Source organism: Sminthopsis crassicaudata, chromosome 1 (assembly GCF_048593235.1).
Source record: "Sminthopsis crassicaudata isolate SCR6 chromosome 1, ASM4859323v1, whole genome shotgun sequence".
NCBI lineage: Eukaryota > Metazoa > Chordata > Mammalia > Dasyuromorphia > Dasyuridae > Sminthopsis > Sminthopsis crassicaudata.
Window position 1 is genome coordinate 668,368,580 of NC_133617.1, and position 17,706 is coordinate 668,386,285.

At 44.5% G+C, this 17,706-nt stretch overlaps 1 protein-coding gene across 1 annotated transcript; it reads right to left on the reverse strand.

The window, feature by feature from the left end:
• Window positions 1-10,206: 10,206 nt before the first annotated feature.
• Window positions 10,207-15,648, reverse strand: LOC141551495 (kelch-like protein 13). The gene has a single exon (XM_074283197.1). It carries the CDS (start codon window positions 14,943-14,945, stop codon window positions 13,014-13,016), a length of 1,932 nt encoding a protein of 643 aa, XP_074139298.1. The 5' UTR covers window positions 14,946-15,648; the 3' UTR covers window positions 10,207-13,013.
• Between the last annotated feature and the right edge of the window lie 2,058 nt (window positions 15,649-17,706).

Here is a 17,706-nt window from a genome sequence, read left to right on the forward strand (position 1 = left end):
GGGTCAATACTGAAAAATTACCCATGCATATGTCTTGTAATTAAAAAGGTATAATAAAAATATTTTAAAAATAAATTCACATTGATTATATTTTTTTCAGTCAAAGATGGAAATGCCCTATACAGTCAGTTTAAAAAGACATGAAGCTGGCTGTGGGTTAGATCATGAGCTTCTTACTGCAAAATTCATTAAAAAATTGAAGAAATTATGGGAAATCATCAGACTGACATAAATAACATTTTTATGAATATGAAAGGGTAATAATAGATTTAAGAGATTAAATCTAGTAGATAGAATGCCTAAAGAACTATGCTCAGAAGTTCACAGTACATAGGAGGCAAACACAAAAAATATTCCAAAGAAAAGAAGAGCAAGAAAACAAAATGACTGTTTCATGGGACTTTACAAATAGCTGAGGAAAGAAGGAAAGGGAAGGATATAACTAATTGAATATAGAATGCCAGAAAATAGAAGGTTGTCTTCAATGAGCAATGTGAAGAAATTGAAGAAAAAAATAAAATGGGAAAAAAAGAGATCTCTTCAAGAAAATTAGCTTGATCAAGCGAACATTTCATGGAGAAGTGCCATGATAAAAATAAAAAATGGTAGGACCTTAAGAGAGTCTTAACATCACCAAACATCAGCATGACATAAAGAAAGTCTTAACATCACCAATAATCACAATTGTATAGTTACTGAACTAGAGCCAGACATCTTGGAAACTGAAGCTGAGTGAATCTTAGGAAGCAGTGCTAACAATTAAGCTAGTGGAAGAGAAGGAATTCCAAGTGAGTTCTTTAAAATCCTAAAGGGGCTGCATTCCACTATGCTAGCAAATTTGGAAAACTGAGTAAGGGTCACTGAATTACAAAAAAGTCAATATATGTTTCACTCCTAAAGAAGGGCATTACCAAGGAATATTCAAAATATTGAACAAATGCATGCATTTCACAGACTAAGTTATGTTTATGATTCTGCAAACTAGGCTTCAGCAATATGTGAACTGAGAATTACCCAAAGAAGGAGAAGAGCTAGAGACCAAATTGCCAACATTTGGTGGATGAAAGAGAAAGTAAAGGAGTTCCAGAAAAACATCTATTTTCTGCTTCATTAGCTATACAAAAACTGTTATAGCCTTGTGGATCACAACAAAACTGGCAAGTTCTCAAAGAGATGGGAGTACCATATCATCTCACTTGTCTCCTGAGGAAGTGGGTCAAGAAGTGACAGAAATGAACATGGGACAACTAACTGAGTTAAGATTGGGAAAGAGGGCACTATATCTTGCTAAAAAGTAGTAAAGGTAATGAAGCAATAAGAATCGAGAAAGAGATTAAATGAATTAGAGTAGGTAATGAGGAAACCAAACTTTCGCTCTTTGCAGATGATATGATGGTATACTTAGAGAACCCCAGAGAGTCTACTAAAAAGCTAGTAAATAATTCACAACTTTAGGAAAGTTGCAGGATACAAAATAAATCCACATGAATCCTCAGCATTTTTATACATCATCAACAAAATCCAACAGCAAGAGATACAAAGAGAAATTCCATTCAAAATAACTGTCAAGAGTATAAAATATTTGGGAATATATCTACCAAATCTATCTACCAAAGATATCAGAAATTATATGAGCAAAATTACAAAACACTTGCCACAAAAATAAAGTCAGATTTAAATAATTGGAAAAACATTAAGTGCTCTTGGAGATGCCGAGTGAAAATAATGACAATACTCCCTAAACTAATCTATTTATTTAGTGCCTATACCAAATTTATATGCTATACCAATCTATTTATTTAGTGCTAAGCAAAATACTGAAATCAAAGTTTAAATACTTTGACAACCTATAGAGAAGATGATACTGATTAGAAAAGACCCTGATGTTGGGAAAGATTGAGGATGAGACAAATAGACAATGTCATGAAAGCAAGCAAGGAATACAAGCTTAGGCAGATTTCAGAACATAGAAGAGCCTCAAGGTTACAGAGTCAAATGTGACTGAATGGCTGAACAACTCATCAATTTTTTTTTGTCTTATTTTAAGAAGTTACCATAGGCTCAGCATCCCCAACCTTGATCATCCTAATCAGTCAGCAGTCTTCAATATGGAGGAAAGACTCTTCATTAAGAAAAGATTACAATCCACTAAAGGCTTAGATAATGACTAACTTTTTTTTTTTTTTAAGCAATGACGTATTTTTAGTTAAGATATGTTGAATTTTTTTTAAACATAAAACTATTGCATGCTTAATAGACTCCCATATAATATAAAAATAATTTTTACATTCACGGGAAACAAATTTAATATTCACTTTTTTGCAATATTTGCTTTATTATTCCAGACCAGTGGTGGTGTGGAATCAAACCTGCAATATCTCTGAGGTGTGCCTGTTTATGCTTTACAAATAAACTATGGGAAATAGACATTCAGAGTTTCACATATAATATTTTTTGTTCAGCTATATATATGGACATGTTCTTTTGTTGTATTTAGGTTAAAAATTATTTTTTATTGCCCCAAATGACAAATATAGAAATATTTAAAAGATTTGAACATATTTAACTTATATGAGATTGCTTGCTGTCTTGGAAAAGGAGAAGGGAAGGGAAGAAGAAAAATTTGGAACATAGTTTTACAGAAATAAATGTTGAAAACTATCTGTACATGTATTTGGAAAAAATAAATTACTATTGCAAACAATTTTTTTTTAAAAAAAACATTTTCGATTAAAGAAAAAAAATATTTATTTTTGTTTAGGGGGAGTTGGAAGAAAAAGAATGTCTTTTTATTTTTATTTTTATTTTGGTCTCTCAGGAATACTTGTAGAGTAACAAATTGTCTCTGAGGTATATTGGATGGACAACTCAGCCTGGAGACAGGAAGACGCAACCACAGTTACTAGTTGTGTGATTCTGGGCAAGTCACTTAATTGATCTCTGCCTCATTTTCCCCACCTGTAAAATGAGAACAACAAAAACAACTATCAGGATTGGTGTGAAGATATAATGAGATCCAATCTGTAGAGTGCTTAGCAGACTTTCTTTTGTTATTTAAGTATTTTATTTTTCCCAATATATGGAACATTCAATTTGTAAGACTTTGTGTCTCTCTACTTCTCTTATTTCCCCCGTTCCCCTAGACAGCAAATAGTCTGATAGAGGTCAAATATGGCTTAGCACAATTTCTGGCACAGAACAGGCCTTAAATAAATCGGTTGTGTAATATAATCCTTTGGCAGTTTGGTATGGAATTTAACCTGTAAAATAATTTAGGTAATGTTATCATTTATTATACTGGAAAAAATAAACTGAAACGAAGTGAAGGTTGGGGTGGAGCCTGAGAAGTCCAGAATATGGCAGCTGGTGGGAAATGATGAGATTGAATATATGGGAGGAATTCTCTATTATCCACTCTCCATCTATTCCATTCAGAAAGAGGGAGGAATTCTCTGGGCTGGGAAATACTAAGTAAATGTACAAGATGATGAGATTAGGAAATCCTGTAATGAAGCAGAATTTACCCCCACCCCTCTAATCAGAGAGAGGGTGGGACCCCTGGTCAGAAGGTACCAGGATGCAGGTATGAATTTCATGGTTGATGACCCTCCATCTTAAATCTGCTTTAAGTCATCATAATGATCTGGTATCAGTTAAAAAGCACAAACCTTCATCAAACTTAGGTACACAAGACTTTCCAAAAATTTCCACTGGGGACATGCTGGCATAGTATTTGATAAACCCAAGGATCCGACTACTAAGATGAACCTTCGTTCTTCAACAAACACTCAGGGAAAGAACTCAGGGAGATGACTATGAACCACTAAATAGAATTCCCAATCCCTCTATTTTTGTCTGGCTGCATTTTTTATTTCCTTCACAGGCTAGTTGTATGCTATTTTAAAGTCCGATTCTTTTTGTATACCAAAATAACTGTTTGGACATGTATACACATATTGTATTTAACTTCTACTTTAACATATTTAACATGTATTGGCGAACCTGCCATCTGGCGGAAGGGGTGAGGGGAAGGAGGGGAAAAGATGTAACAAAACGTTTGCAATTGTCAATGCAGAAAAATTACCCATGCATATATCTTGTAAACAAAAAGCTATAATAAAAAAGAAAAAGAAAAAAATGCAACCCCCCCCAAAAACAAAAAAAAAAAAAAAACGAATACTGCTGGACAAGCAGAACAGGAGGCTAAGTCTGGCAAAAATTTGGTTTAGACCAACAATTCATATAATACACCACAAGTAACTCAAAACAAGGATGAGACTTATCGAGAAATGAAAGGTTACATCATTAACAAGTTCAAGGAAGAGAGAAGGAGATGCCTTACCTAATAATGGATAACGGAAGCATTTAATAAACAAAATTTAAAAAGAGATAATTTCATCTTTTGCACAAACAAATGATTGGAGTTAGAAGGGAAGGAAGTACCAACCAATATGGTGGACTAGAAGCAAGCAGTACTTCTCCTACAATTACTGCTACAAGGTTCTAAGAATACCTCATTAACAGTGATGAGGAAATTGAAAAGGAAACGTTCTATCTCAAAATCCCAGGTTTGAACCGAGTGCAAGTGACTAGAGCAGGAAATGACATATGCCAGAAAGCTATTTCATGGGGCTCTTCCAGAGTCAGACCACCTGCTCTATTTCCCAGATACAAATACTGTCCCTACCACCCCAGGGACACATCATAGGACGTTAATATGCTTAAGTTCATGTTTAGATGGGGTCAGTTATTTGAATGAATCCTAATCTCAGCTACTCCTGGTTGAGTCCAGGGAGTCACTTTGTGGAGTCACTCTGAGCTCCTCGGGGAATCAGTGGCTGGGCTAAATGTGAACTGTGGTCTGGCCAATGACCCCTGAACCCCTGAAGCTTGCTCTCTTGACTTTTAGAACATCACTAGACATGATGATGAACAGACCAACAAGAAAAGCCTAAAGGACTGAGGCAACATGCATTGCAGAAGCCTTTGGAACTAACCTGAGAGCTTTCTAGTTGCCACAGAATTATTGAATATTTATAGAAAAACTATTCCTGGTCCACGATTTTTCTCTATCCATTCCAGGTTACAACAACTCCCCAGGCACAGGCTTCTGAGGCTTTCCAGATGGGGAAGTGTTATCTGAGGCACATGGGTCTGATGCCAGTTATCTTAGATTTTTAGGAAATTTATTATTTAAGATGTTCCACTTTCTATTTTGACCTGAGTCCCGGTGCTTCTCTGACCTCAGCTTCAATCCTAGAAACCCCCATTCTTGGATGTTGATGAAACATCCTGCCCCTCTCCCTAGCTGTGGTCAAACATATGGCCTATCCTCTCCAAAGACCATCTCAGGAAAGATCTACTCCCTTCGGGTCACAGATGGTGGCCACAGGTGATGTCTCCATTCAAGTTACCCTGATTGGGAGCTGGAGACTTCCAAGTGAGAACTCCCAGACTGAGGATCAGAATTCACAGGTTCTTACTCTCCAGGTCACTTAGGGGGAAATTCAGGCTTGACAGGTGAGAACTCAGTGCCTGAGATGTGTGCATTCAGAGCTTAGCATCCTTATTGCTTCACTTAATGAGATTTAACATTTACTAAGTGAGAACAAAAGGCTCTGAGGCTCCACCCCCTAATTTAAGGAATTAAAGACATGATCCAGGTCCCAGGTTCCATTTTTCCAAAGCCTTTTGGCAGGAGACGGAGTCAGGAATCTGAGATCTGAGACTAGAACTCTGAGACAACACTTGGAGATCCTTGACTTCCCCCAACTGAAGCAATTCTCGAACTCAACACATACTTAAAGTTGTGAACGTTGGCCCTAGAGGTAAGTCAAATTTTCAGGGAAATGAGAATATTTCCTATGTAAGAGGGAAGGATGGGTAATTTCAGGACTTGGATGGGAAAAAATAGAAAGTGGAGGGCAGAAATTAAGCTAGGAGTATGGGGCAAGATCTCTCATGGCCTGGACGAGGTCTCTACTCCTTTCTCTGTCCTACTGATCAGAGGAATCCTTCCCCAATCCTTGAGAGGGGAGGAACCTGCTGGTGAAATGTAAATTACCTGAATGTGGAATGGGAAGATCCCAAAATCTCTGTTCTGCAATTTAGTTTCCTTTGTGACTTGACCCTCATGTTAGGGTCTCATTTGTTATTTTTTTCATCTCCAAAAGGAGAGACTTGGATGAGATCTGTAAAGTACCGGCAACCCTTCACTCTGTGATCTCAGACCACTTTCCTCTCTGAAACTTACTTTTTTTGTTGTTGTTGTTGAGGCAATTGGGGTTAAGGGACCTGGCTCAGGGTGACACAGCTAGGGAGGGTTAAGTGTCTGAGGCCCCATGGGGACTCAGGTCCTCCGGACTTCAGGGCTGGTGCTCTCTCCATTGCACCTCTTGGCTCCCCCTGCACTTTTCTGGTCAGAGAAGAAGGGGATACATGTCAAACACCCTGACCCGCTCAGAAGGATCTATAATCTTCTCTTTAGATGGCATCTGAAGACGGATCCGGAATCCGGGAGTCTCGGAACGAGGAGCAGACGGGCCCCTTCACTTTTCAAACTGGAACACTCTGCGGCCTCTATCCTTTACTGCTCCCTTCAAGTAAAACTCCAACCCCCTTTCCGAGGGAAACTCTGAGCTCTCCCTTTCCACTTTCTCCTTGACACTTCAGCTTATGGTCTCATTGTCTCCCACTGCCCCTCAGGCACTGAGCCCAGGAACTAATCTCTGAGTTTCCTCCAATATACGGAAGGAGGGGATTGCATCTGCTCTTTTGCCCCAAATAGCCAAATTCCTGATTGGGGTCTGCAAAGACCTGAGGCCCAACAGTGGTTCGACTGGCGTTTGACTGTGAAAAGATCATGGTATCTTTATCTCTGAACTAGGATATATTACTATTTTTTCCTATTTGTTTTAATAGCAGATTACGTTCCCCATGAAATGTAATGATGTTTTTCCACATTCATTTTTCTAAGATTTTGGGTTCCACTTTTTTTTCTCCCTCCTTCCCTTCCCTCCCCTTCCCTAAGATATGGGTTATACATCTACAATCATTTCATTTGCAGAGGAGGGGGGAGGAGGGGAAGAGGAAAGGAAGAAGGCTTTCATAGGCTCTTTCTGAGGGTGCAGGGGAAACTGACCCCTTCCCCGATCTCAGTCCCTTCCTTGAGGCCATTCTCACCCCGCTCTATCTATCCACAGGCAGCTATCCACCCCTTCATCCTCTGCAGCCGGAAAATCCCAGAAGAGACACCAGCAAGGACTTCCCAGCTACAGTAAGTATCTCACACTCGTCTCTCCATCCTTTGCCCAAATCCCCATTCTCTCTACTTTGATCTCTCCAGTCTCAGTAGTAACTTCTCATGGAAGGGGGCAGGAAGCCAGGGGTAGCTTTCCCCACATATTACCCTCTCCCCCGGAGGAAGGACAGGAGAACTCACAGTAATCCTGGGACTTTGAGAGGTGACACTTTTCCAGAACAAAGGGGCTTTCTCAACCACAGGAATTCTTAGGACTGAGAGGGAGAACACCAGTGTTCCTAATGTCTCTTCTCCCCTTCCCAGGTGACCCCCAAATCCCAGAGCTGCAAGCCACATGCCCACTTCAAATCTGGACGGTCCAGCTGGAACTCCCCTACTCTGGGCCCGGAGACTCTTGTGCCTCGGGAGAGAGGAGCACAGTCAGCAACCAATGAAGAAATCAGGTGTGATAAAGGTGGCCTCCCCTTGTTCCTGGAAGACTGGAAGTTCCAGAAGAAAACGCAAAAGTATCGCCAAGAGGTGTCCAATATCCTTCATGAGATCCAGGAGGCAGGAGGACCAATACCTGTCCCAAATGTGGTCACAGAAATGGCCAAGGAACGATGTGCCACCAGGGCGGGCCCACCCAAGCCAAGCTTGCCCACCAGAAGGAGATAAACCTTTGACTCTTAATGGGCTTCTAACAAGTCTGTTCTTTGGGCAGCTGCTGGAGGGATGAAGACCCATGTTCAAATCCAGCCTCAGACATTTGCTAGCTGTGTGATCCTGGGCAAGTCACTTCACTCCAAGTGCTGCCCTCTCCTTCCTCCAAAAGTCTAACAGTGACTCCCTCCATCACTTTCCTTTTGTCCTCAATGAGGGACTTTTACTAAATGACTTTTGAGGTTCCCAATTGTTCTAAATCTAAAATATTCTGCATTCTCTGTTCTGAAACTTGGAAAATAAAGGATTATTCCCATGGAAAACACTGTCTTCAGTGAATTGATCTCCTATATCCTGCTGCTTTTTTTCCTCTCAGATCCTCAAAAATCACTTTCTCCTAAAGCCTTTATACCTTCTCCAATCTTAGTGACTCTCTCCCCTAGCCTGGTGTTTTTAGGTATCTTAAATTCCTGAACATATGACCTCACATCATTTCCGTTGCTAAGGGGCAAAGACACTAGAACCCGGAGAGACCAGAGCTCAAATGTGCACTCTGATGCTCACTGTGACCTGGAGCAGGACTTTTAACTTGTCCAGTGCACCTCCTGGTTAAAATGAAACACCCTCCCCCTAAATGGAGGATCAACTTTCCTTCTCCTGTTTTTATTATCTTGGTTGGCTACTCATGTCATCCTGACAAGGGACAGAACAGAGATTTAGGAACCTTAGGATTCACTGGATCAACTTTGTAGATGGTTTATCATCTGCCAGGTAAGAACACAGAGCTGGAAAGGTGGGTTTTGGCTTCAGATCCTTCCTCAACTATCATTTTCAAGTGCTGGCTCCAGAATCTAGATTCTTTTGTTGAAGTCAACATCCTGAAAGTAAGAGAATAGAGGTCAGCTAAAAGTTAAGAGTAGATACCTGAGAAGGAACTTGGAAATTCCTGCAAATTTGGAAAGTCAGATATGGGATTCTGAAAGGAAAAAATTTGGAGATTCCCACAAACTGCAGAGTTATTGAAACTAAGAATGTACCAGAGTTAGGACCATGGCTGTAGAGTGTTGAGGTGATGAGCCTGAGGGTAGAAGAAAAATGATTGAAGGATGAAGCTAGGAGTCCAAGATGGGTAGAGAAGAAAAATGGACAGGGCAGGGTAATCTGGGAGGATTAAGAGCCTATCCTAGGGTGTCTTCCAAAATTCCTCTCTCTGGACTAAGATTCAACCTCCTCACTAAGGAGACCAGCTCAGGAGATAGCCTGGTAAAGATAGGGGACCTAAATTCTATTCCACTGCCTTGTCACACTTACGTGACTTTGAGAACATGACCACCTATAAAAGCATTGGTTTCCCTGGCTAAAGGGGTTTGGAATAAAGGCTCTCCCAAATTCCCTTGAACACTCAATCCTAAAATCCTAAACTACTTCAGTGTATATTATGTGTGGGGAGGCAGGTAAACAAATCCAAAGCCCAATGAGAAGCATCTCCACACTATTTCTAATTCTGCTTCCCCTCAGCCAAAGTGAACCATCCTTCTCCCTGCTTTTGGAGTCCCCTTTTTGGGGACAATGAAACAAACCTGGGAGAGATCACCAACACATTGGACAACAGAGCCAGGATTCAAAACAATCCTGAGAGGCTAGGCCATTGCTCTTGAATTTAGTAAGACTGGATTATGCTGGGGTATAACTTTAAAAATTGGAGCTTTAAGAGGGGTTACTCTAAAAAGAGAAGAGTTGCAGTGATTCTAAAAAATATATAAGTTATACGGTCCCTTATGACTCTCCCTCTCCAATCCTATGTCACACAATTTTTTAGAATTTCAAAACAAGACTTCCCATGGAAAACAAGATGTTTCATCCCATCACTCTTTCCACAGAAGAAGCTGTGGGCATATTCCTTCTTTTCCATGGCCACTTCTATAACTTCCATTGTCCACCTTCATCCAACACTTTTTCCTTTTTGGAAAGTCAGGTTATTTGACCTGACTATTCATTTGATCTCTCTATTCTTCTCATTGATATTGACTGATAAATCTCACTATATAAACCACACGGGGTAGCTATTGGGTACGGAAAAGGTACAAACCAGCATCTGATGCTTCATGCCCACTAAAAGTTCCCAAAGAACATCTGACATCTGTGAATGATCTTTGAAAAAATAGTTTGAGGAAAATGAAGATCATGAATAAAGTGAGGCTCTGTCACCATCGCTGCCAGTACCATTCAATATATTTGTATTAGCAAGAAGACATGATAGAGAAATAGAAGGAATAAACACAGGCAGAGAGGATACAAAATTATCACTTTTACACATTATGTATTGATTTACTTGAAGGACCCTAAAGAATTAACTTTTAAAAAATGAATGGAAACAAAAACATTGGCACAGTTGCACCACATAAAATCAATCCACATAAATGATCAATATCTTAGTATAATGCCAAAAACATTTAGCAGGCAGGAATGGAAAGAGAAATACTATTTTAAACAATTACTTAAATTTATGAAACACATACTACATACTAAGATACACACAGGAATTATGTGAATAAGACTACAAAATGGTCTTTAAGAAATTAAAGACAGAATTTAATAATTGGAGAAATGCCCATCACTCATGGTTAAGTCACGCCAATATAAGGAAAATGACAATATTACCTCAATTACTTGTTTAATACTACAGCAATGAAAGTACCAAAAGGTTACTTTATAGAACTAAAAATGATAATAAAATTAATGTAGAGAAACAACAGATCAAGAATCTTAAAAGAAATAATATGAAATATTATTAATAAGTGGAAATATGGAAGGAAATCATACAAACAATTTGCTACTGGTTAAAAAAAGAGATATCAATGAGTGGAATAAATTAGGGTTGAAGCTTTCAGAAATAAAGAAATGTAATAGGTTAGTGTTTGGTGAACTCAAAAAAAATCAGCTACACTCACCAATGGACAAAAACTGCTGGGAAAAATTGTACAGCAGTTGGCAGAATTAAATTTAAATCAAGACTTCATAATAATCACTAGTATTATCCAAATTATCCATATGATTTAAAAATAAAGGTCACAATCTGAAAAAAAAATAGAATATGGAAACAATGTTCTTTCTGATCTATGGATAGGGGAACAATTCTTGACCAAACAAATGATAAAGAAGAAAAAAATGTAATGCATAAAATTAAAAAGTTTTTGTACAATCAAAACCAAGTCAACTAAGATTAGAAGGAAAATAGTTATCTGGGGGGGGATTTTTGTAGTAATTTTCTCTGATAAAAGGTCTCATTTCAATGATATATATGAAATTGATTAAAGTTACAAAAATAAGTGCCATCCCTTCTCCCAAAATTTATCAAAAATGTATCAGCTGTCACTTTACAGTCAAAGGGTAGAACAAAGTAGTTTACAAGGGAAGTGACAACCATGTGAGAGAAGAAAAAATGCTCAAAATTGTTAATACTGAAAGAAATGAAAATGAAAGCAACTGTAAAGTTCTCACACAGGTCAGATTGGCATACATGACAAAAAAAGGAAAATGGGAAATGATGGGGTGCTTTGGGAAATAGGTGCACTATTTGGTGAAATTGTGAACTGGTTTAGCCATTCTGGAAATTAATTTGGAGTTACTTTCCCAAAGTATCAAAATTGTGCATTAACCTTTGACCACCCAAACCTCTAATAGACCTATATTGCAAGGAAATCAAAGAAAGAAGAAAGGGACCCACATATTAAAAAATGCTGCTAGCAACACTTTTTATACTGGCAAAGAAATGGAGCCACAAGAGGTGACTCAGTTGAGAAATGGCTGAAAAAGTATGATTATATGAATGTAACAGTATTACACTGTTAGAAATGATGAGAATTACTATCAGAGAAACCCGGTGAGACATGAATAAAGGGAACAGAACCAAGAGATAATTCATACCATAACAGCATTGTAAAGACAAATAGCTTCTAAAAACATTATTAAAATTTATTAATACAATGATTCCAGAGGAGCTATGATGCAGCAGGCTACCTAACTCTGGAAAAAGAAATGACCAACTCAAGATGCAGAATGAAGCATGCCTTTTTTTTTTTTTTCCTTTTTTTCTGTTAAAAGTTTTATTGAACAAAAGATAAAACATGAAACTGAATTGAGGAAGTAAAGACAGTTTCTTGATGAAGGTGCATCTTGTGCTGAGTAACCTTATTAACCGCATCTCTGGAAAGGACATGACACATGTGAGTTACACCAATAGCCAAGGAACAACACAGAGACTTCATGGGGACCTAAGAACAAGGGGGCTCGGTCAAAGCTAGTATCTCAGGCTAAAGCTGCTCCTTGCCCCATCCCACTAAATACAGTAATGATTAATCCTGTCAATTAATTGATGGTGTACATAAAAACTGTTGAAAAAAAAATTTTGAACAACGTCACATTCTTTTTAAACTATCACATTTTTAAGACTTACTATTTCTCTTGTATGTGCACACATGAGAAAAGGAAAAAACCCCAACAATGATACCAATGGTGGCAGGCCTTGACCGGGAAATAAGGCCTTGCCTTTCATACTGACATCACTATTTCTGCAATGACATTTTCTTGTCTAAGCAGCTTCTCCCGCTCGGAATGTATCTCACCTGGGTTGGGGGGGTGGAGGGGGGGGGGGTAGACAGAGATGGCCGAAATAGTCAATGATCAGAGGGAAGCGGCTCATCACCAGCCGCTCCTTTGAAGCACTAGCAGTCACGAAACAAAAGGGAGAACTTCCCCCCAGAAGCACACAGGACAAGGTCACGACCCCCCACCCCCCTCCCACCGCCACCGGGGCTTCCTCCTCCGGCCCCTCCCCCGCCGCACAGTCACGGGGGGGGGGGGGGGGGGGAAACAGACTCGCAGCCCCTGCCGGAGGCCAGACGGACCCGGCTCTGCCAGTGGCTCGGGAGGGCGCACCGAGGATGCTTTTGTTACCACGGACAGGCATTCTAGACACACAGACACCACGAGGACCGTCGTTCGCGGTCCCTGGACCGACTGGAGGGGGCTAAGCTAAGGACTGGGAAAGCACGACAGGGACACAAAGGGCCGCCGGGCCGGGGACCGCCCGCGGGGAAGCCGGCCCGGCTTAAGGGGCAGAAAGGGGCGACTCTCGGGACGGGGAGCCCGTGTTTTCCTCGGGAGGAAAAACGGTGAGGGTGCAGGCGCGGATGCCCCCGAGGGACTCGGGCAGGTCGAAGACCTTGTGCCACTCGTCCTTCTCGGGGTCGTACTTCTGCACGATCTCTACCATGCAGCGGTTGTTCCACGAGTAGCCGCCCACCACGTAGATCTTGTCCTCGAAGACGGCCACCCCCACGTCGCTCTGGCCCCGCAGCATGGCCGCGATCGGCGTCCACTGGTCCAGGGCCGGCAGGTAGTACTCGCAGCTGAGCACGTCGTCGTAGTCGCTGGTGCCCCGGAAGTGGTTGCCTCCGATCACGTAGAGCTTGTCGCCCACAGTACACATGCAGTGCAGCCCCCGCACCGTGGTCATGGGGGCCTTCTGCGTCCACTTGTCCGTGTCCGGGTCGAAGCACATGAGCTCCTTTTGGAAAGTGTCGTGAGTGATGCCCCCCGAGATATACATCAGCCCCCCGTAGACCGTGCCCGCGTGGCCGTAGTGCGGCTCGCTCATCTTGGCCACGTAGCTCCACTCGTTCAACCTGGGGCTGTAGCACTCCACGGTGGCCAGCTCCCCGGCCGCGTTGCGGCCCCCTACGGCGTACAGGTGGCCCTTGAGCGCGCTCAGGTGGAAGAAGGTGCGCTTCTCGTTGAGGGGCGCCACCAGGATCCACTTGTTGGAGCGCGGGTCGAAGCGGAAGACCGTGTCCACGGCGGTCTTGCCTTTGGTGTCGTAGTTGCTCTGGCCGCCCACCACGTAGAGGAAGTTGCCGATGACGGCGATCCCGTGCTGGTAGCGCGGCGCGTCCATGGGCGCCAGCGCCTTCCACTCGTTGGCCTTCTCGTCGTACATGCGCAGCTCCTTGCTGACCACCAGCTGCTGCCGCAGCACGCCGCCCAGGGTGACCAGGTGCGTGCTGTCCGAGCGGATGGCCGTGCGCTCCGACTGCATGACGGGCTGCATGTAGGGCATCATCTGGTAGTTGCTGGCCTCCAGCAGCAGGTTGACGCAGGTGTTGTCGGCGCGCATGAAGTCCACCGTCTGCACGTGGTTGATGAGGTCCTGCGGCGACATGAGCGGGAAGCGGATGTTCTTCATGAGCTTGGGCGCCAGCTCCATGCGCGGCTCCTCGTGGCGCAGCCAGCGGCACGCGGCCTTGAAGAGCTCCAGCTCGCCGCAGTGCTTCAGGCTGTTGCTGGCCAGCGCCGCGGCCAGCCGCTCGAAGGGCAGCTTCTCGAACTCGCCGCTGTGCAGCAGCGCCGGGAAGTTGCGCAGGATGAAGTTGTTCACGTACTTGTCCACCTCGGTCAGGTTGTAGGTGTTGGCCAGCCGCCCCACCTCCACGCAGTTCTCCAGGGACACGCCCGAGATGAGGAAGACCTTGCAGAAGTCCAGGGCCGGCAGCACCTGCAGGAAGCTGGCCGCCTCCAGCGTGTCCTGCAGGTTGTCCATGGTCAGCGACAGCTTGGCCGTGTAGATGAAGTCGATGATCTTCTTCAGGCCCACCTTGTTCACGCCGTGCAGCTTGATGCACTTGAGGTCCTGCTCCTTCATGCCCCCCGTGAACATGGCCTTGAAGTAGTCGCTGGCCGAGGCCATCATGGCCCGGTGCACGGGGAACGCCTCATCGCCGTCGCCGGGGACCAGGCTCACGTCGCACAGCAAGCCCTCCCCGCGCAGCTGGTCGAAGCCCCGCAGCACCACCGAGCTGTGCGTGTTGCTGCGGAAGAACCGGGTCGTGCCGGCCTTGGACGACTGCAAGTGGGCGGACACGCCCATCTCGCCGCCGCCGCCGCCGCTCCCCAGAGACGCCTTCACGTGAGCCTCCTCGTCGGGCCCCAGGCACCGCTCGCCGATGGCCGCCAGGAGCTCCCCTCCGGGGCCGCAATGGTCCATCCCCCCGCGCCGCTGCCCTGGTCCGCGGAGGGCCCGGGACGAATGCTGCTGGCGCCGCCGCCGCCGCCGCCGCTACTGCCGCTGCTCAGGGGCTCGGGCTCAGCTCGGCTCCTCTGCGGGCGGGGGAGGAGAAAGAGGAGGGGGAGGGGAGGGGGCTGCGCCGTTCGCGCGCCCGCGGGCTCGGCTGGGGGGGCGCGCTGAGGTGCGCGGGGGGTGGGGAGAGCTGGGGGAGGCGCTGGCTTGCGGCCTCCTGCCGGGGCCCCCTGCCTTCCGCGGCTGGCGCTAGGCCGCTGCGCCTCCCGGGCCGCCGCTCTGGATCCTCCGCGGGCCTCGGGCTGTTCCGCGAGCCCTAGCCTGCCGGGCGGTCCCTGGGGGTCTCCGGGCCCCGCCGGAGTTGAGCCCCCGGAGCCCGGGCTTTCCTCCTCCGGCCGAGAGTCTGGCTCTGGGCCCCCGGCCTAGGAGCCGCTGGTGCAGCGAGAGCCTCCGGAGCTGGCTCTGCTGGGGCCGGGACCGCGGCGGCGACTGCGGCGGCTGCTGTGGCTGGAGCTGAAGCCGGGACTCCTGCTGCTGCTGCTGCTGCTGCCGCCGCCTCTGCCGCCGCCGCTAATGCGGAGACGAACATTTCTGGTCGGGATAGCGGGGAAATTTGTTTTGCTTGACTATGCGCATCGGTTACCGGCGGGGGGGGGGGGGGGGAGGAATCCGGGGGGGAAGGGGGCAGGTAGGAGGGAGGGAAAGATCCATGCTTGTTCCTGACAATTAAAATCACTTTTAAAGAAAAAACAGTCCGAGGTCTCTTTTGCAATTACGTTTAAAGAAGAACGGTGGTTTCTTTCAAAAAGTGTTTTCGAATCTTTTGTTTTTACATCACTTACATCCCCAAGGTGGCTCCCTTCCCCCCTCCCCCCTCAGACGGCTTTTGTTTTTACTGAGAATGAAGAGAAAGAACAAATATCTGGGCCAAACTAGCCAATTGATCAACCAATTCAGACCGGATATGGAGTGTTCAGGACACACCCACAATGCTCCCCCTCTGCAAAGAGGTGACTGAGGGAAGAGCATCCTCCTCCTCCTGCTCCTCCTGCTCCTCCTCCTCCTCCTCGTCTTCCTCCTCCTTCTCCTCCGGTGGAGCTAAGCTTGCTCGGTGTAACGGCCGCATTCTGGGCTAAGTTGCTTAATTTTTACTGCGCATATCCGCTTCCCCTTTGCTACTAACTTTCCTGTGAAATCGAATTCAAACTGACCCGAACTGAGAAAAGGAGCAAATTGTTTGGTGTAGCTCCTTTGAAAACGCATCTCACAACATAGCATTTTCACTCTTTTTGTTTATTTCCATTTTATTTTGCTTCTATTTTTTTCTTGTGCAGCACAATAATTGTATAAATATGAATACATATGTTGCATTTAACACATTTCCATCATTTAACATATTGGACTACTTGACATCTAGGGGAGGCCGTGGGGGAAAGGGGGAGGGGAATTGGAACAGGGTTTTGCAAGGGCTAATGTTGAAGAATTGTCCACGCATATGTTTTGAAAAATAAACAGCTTTAATTTAAAAAAAGAATACGCTCACTTTACCATTCCCTTCTATTTATCCAAAGCCTCCAATCTACTGGCCAAAGTAATCAGAAAATCTTGGGGTAAATATTTCACATGTAGCTGAGTATAATCTGATGAAAAGGACAGATACAGATCTTACAAGAATTTCTTAATCCACCGGAGGTGTAGCTCAAAGAAAAGATCGTGGTGTGTATAATGAACGAGTAGTGACAGCACCAACACCCACTAGCTTTTATTAAGGGTCTATCCTGGGGAAGGCACTGTGCTAATTGCTGCGGATGTGAAGGTAGCTCTGCGGCGGGAGCTCCGAGGAACGTGTGCAGCTTTTCAGGGTGATGTCATCCCCACCAGCAAGAGACTGTTGGGCTTGTTTCCAGAAAAGCGTAAAGATGTTTAGCGAGTGACCGGCTCCCTGATTGGGAGCGGACACACATTCTGAAACTGTTTCCAGGCTGCTTTCCACCGGGAAGAGAAGGACTGGACCGATTGCCTGCAAAGCTGGAAGTGAGGTTCATTCCAAATACACGGCCTAGTGCTCAGTTCTGCTCGACTGTGTTTCAGTGAAAGAAGGGCCTCGGGTTTTGTGTCTGCCCCAGGTTGTATGGCCTGTGAGTGCATGTTCATTCTGCTCAAAAAGGTACAAGGGATGGGAGCCTGAAGCTTTGCCGCTAGAGAAAGCCACCCTAATGTCTCCCAGGGGTCCTCTGGGGAGCTGGAAGCTGGCAGAATCCCTGCACAAGCTTAAGAAGATGTAACCAAGTGTTAGATGCTGCAGAAAGGGATAAGGACTGAGATAATTAGACGATCAAGGGGAAGAGAGGGATAAGACATTAGGTAAGAGAAATAGACATATGAGGGTGTTTATGGGCTGTAAGATAGGAGCTAGAATATATAGGGAAAGATTGAAGGTAAGAGAGGAAGCTGAGAGTGCATGTCCTGATGGAAGGAAAGAAACAACTCATTACTAAGGTGAAAGAATAGCTGGGGAGGATGTCTGGGACAATGAGAAAGAGGGTGCTAGAGGTGAATTTCCTCCATATTTCCAATGACCTCTGATGCAAAGTATTAAGCAGAAGAGTTTGGAAAATGGGGTACTTGAAGAACAGGGCTCGGGGGTAAAGAGCCAGGAAAAAACTCATTCTTCATTTCCTGGGCCCTTAATCTCTGACAGAACAAGAACTCTCTTTTCACTTCCTTT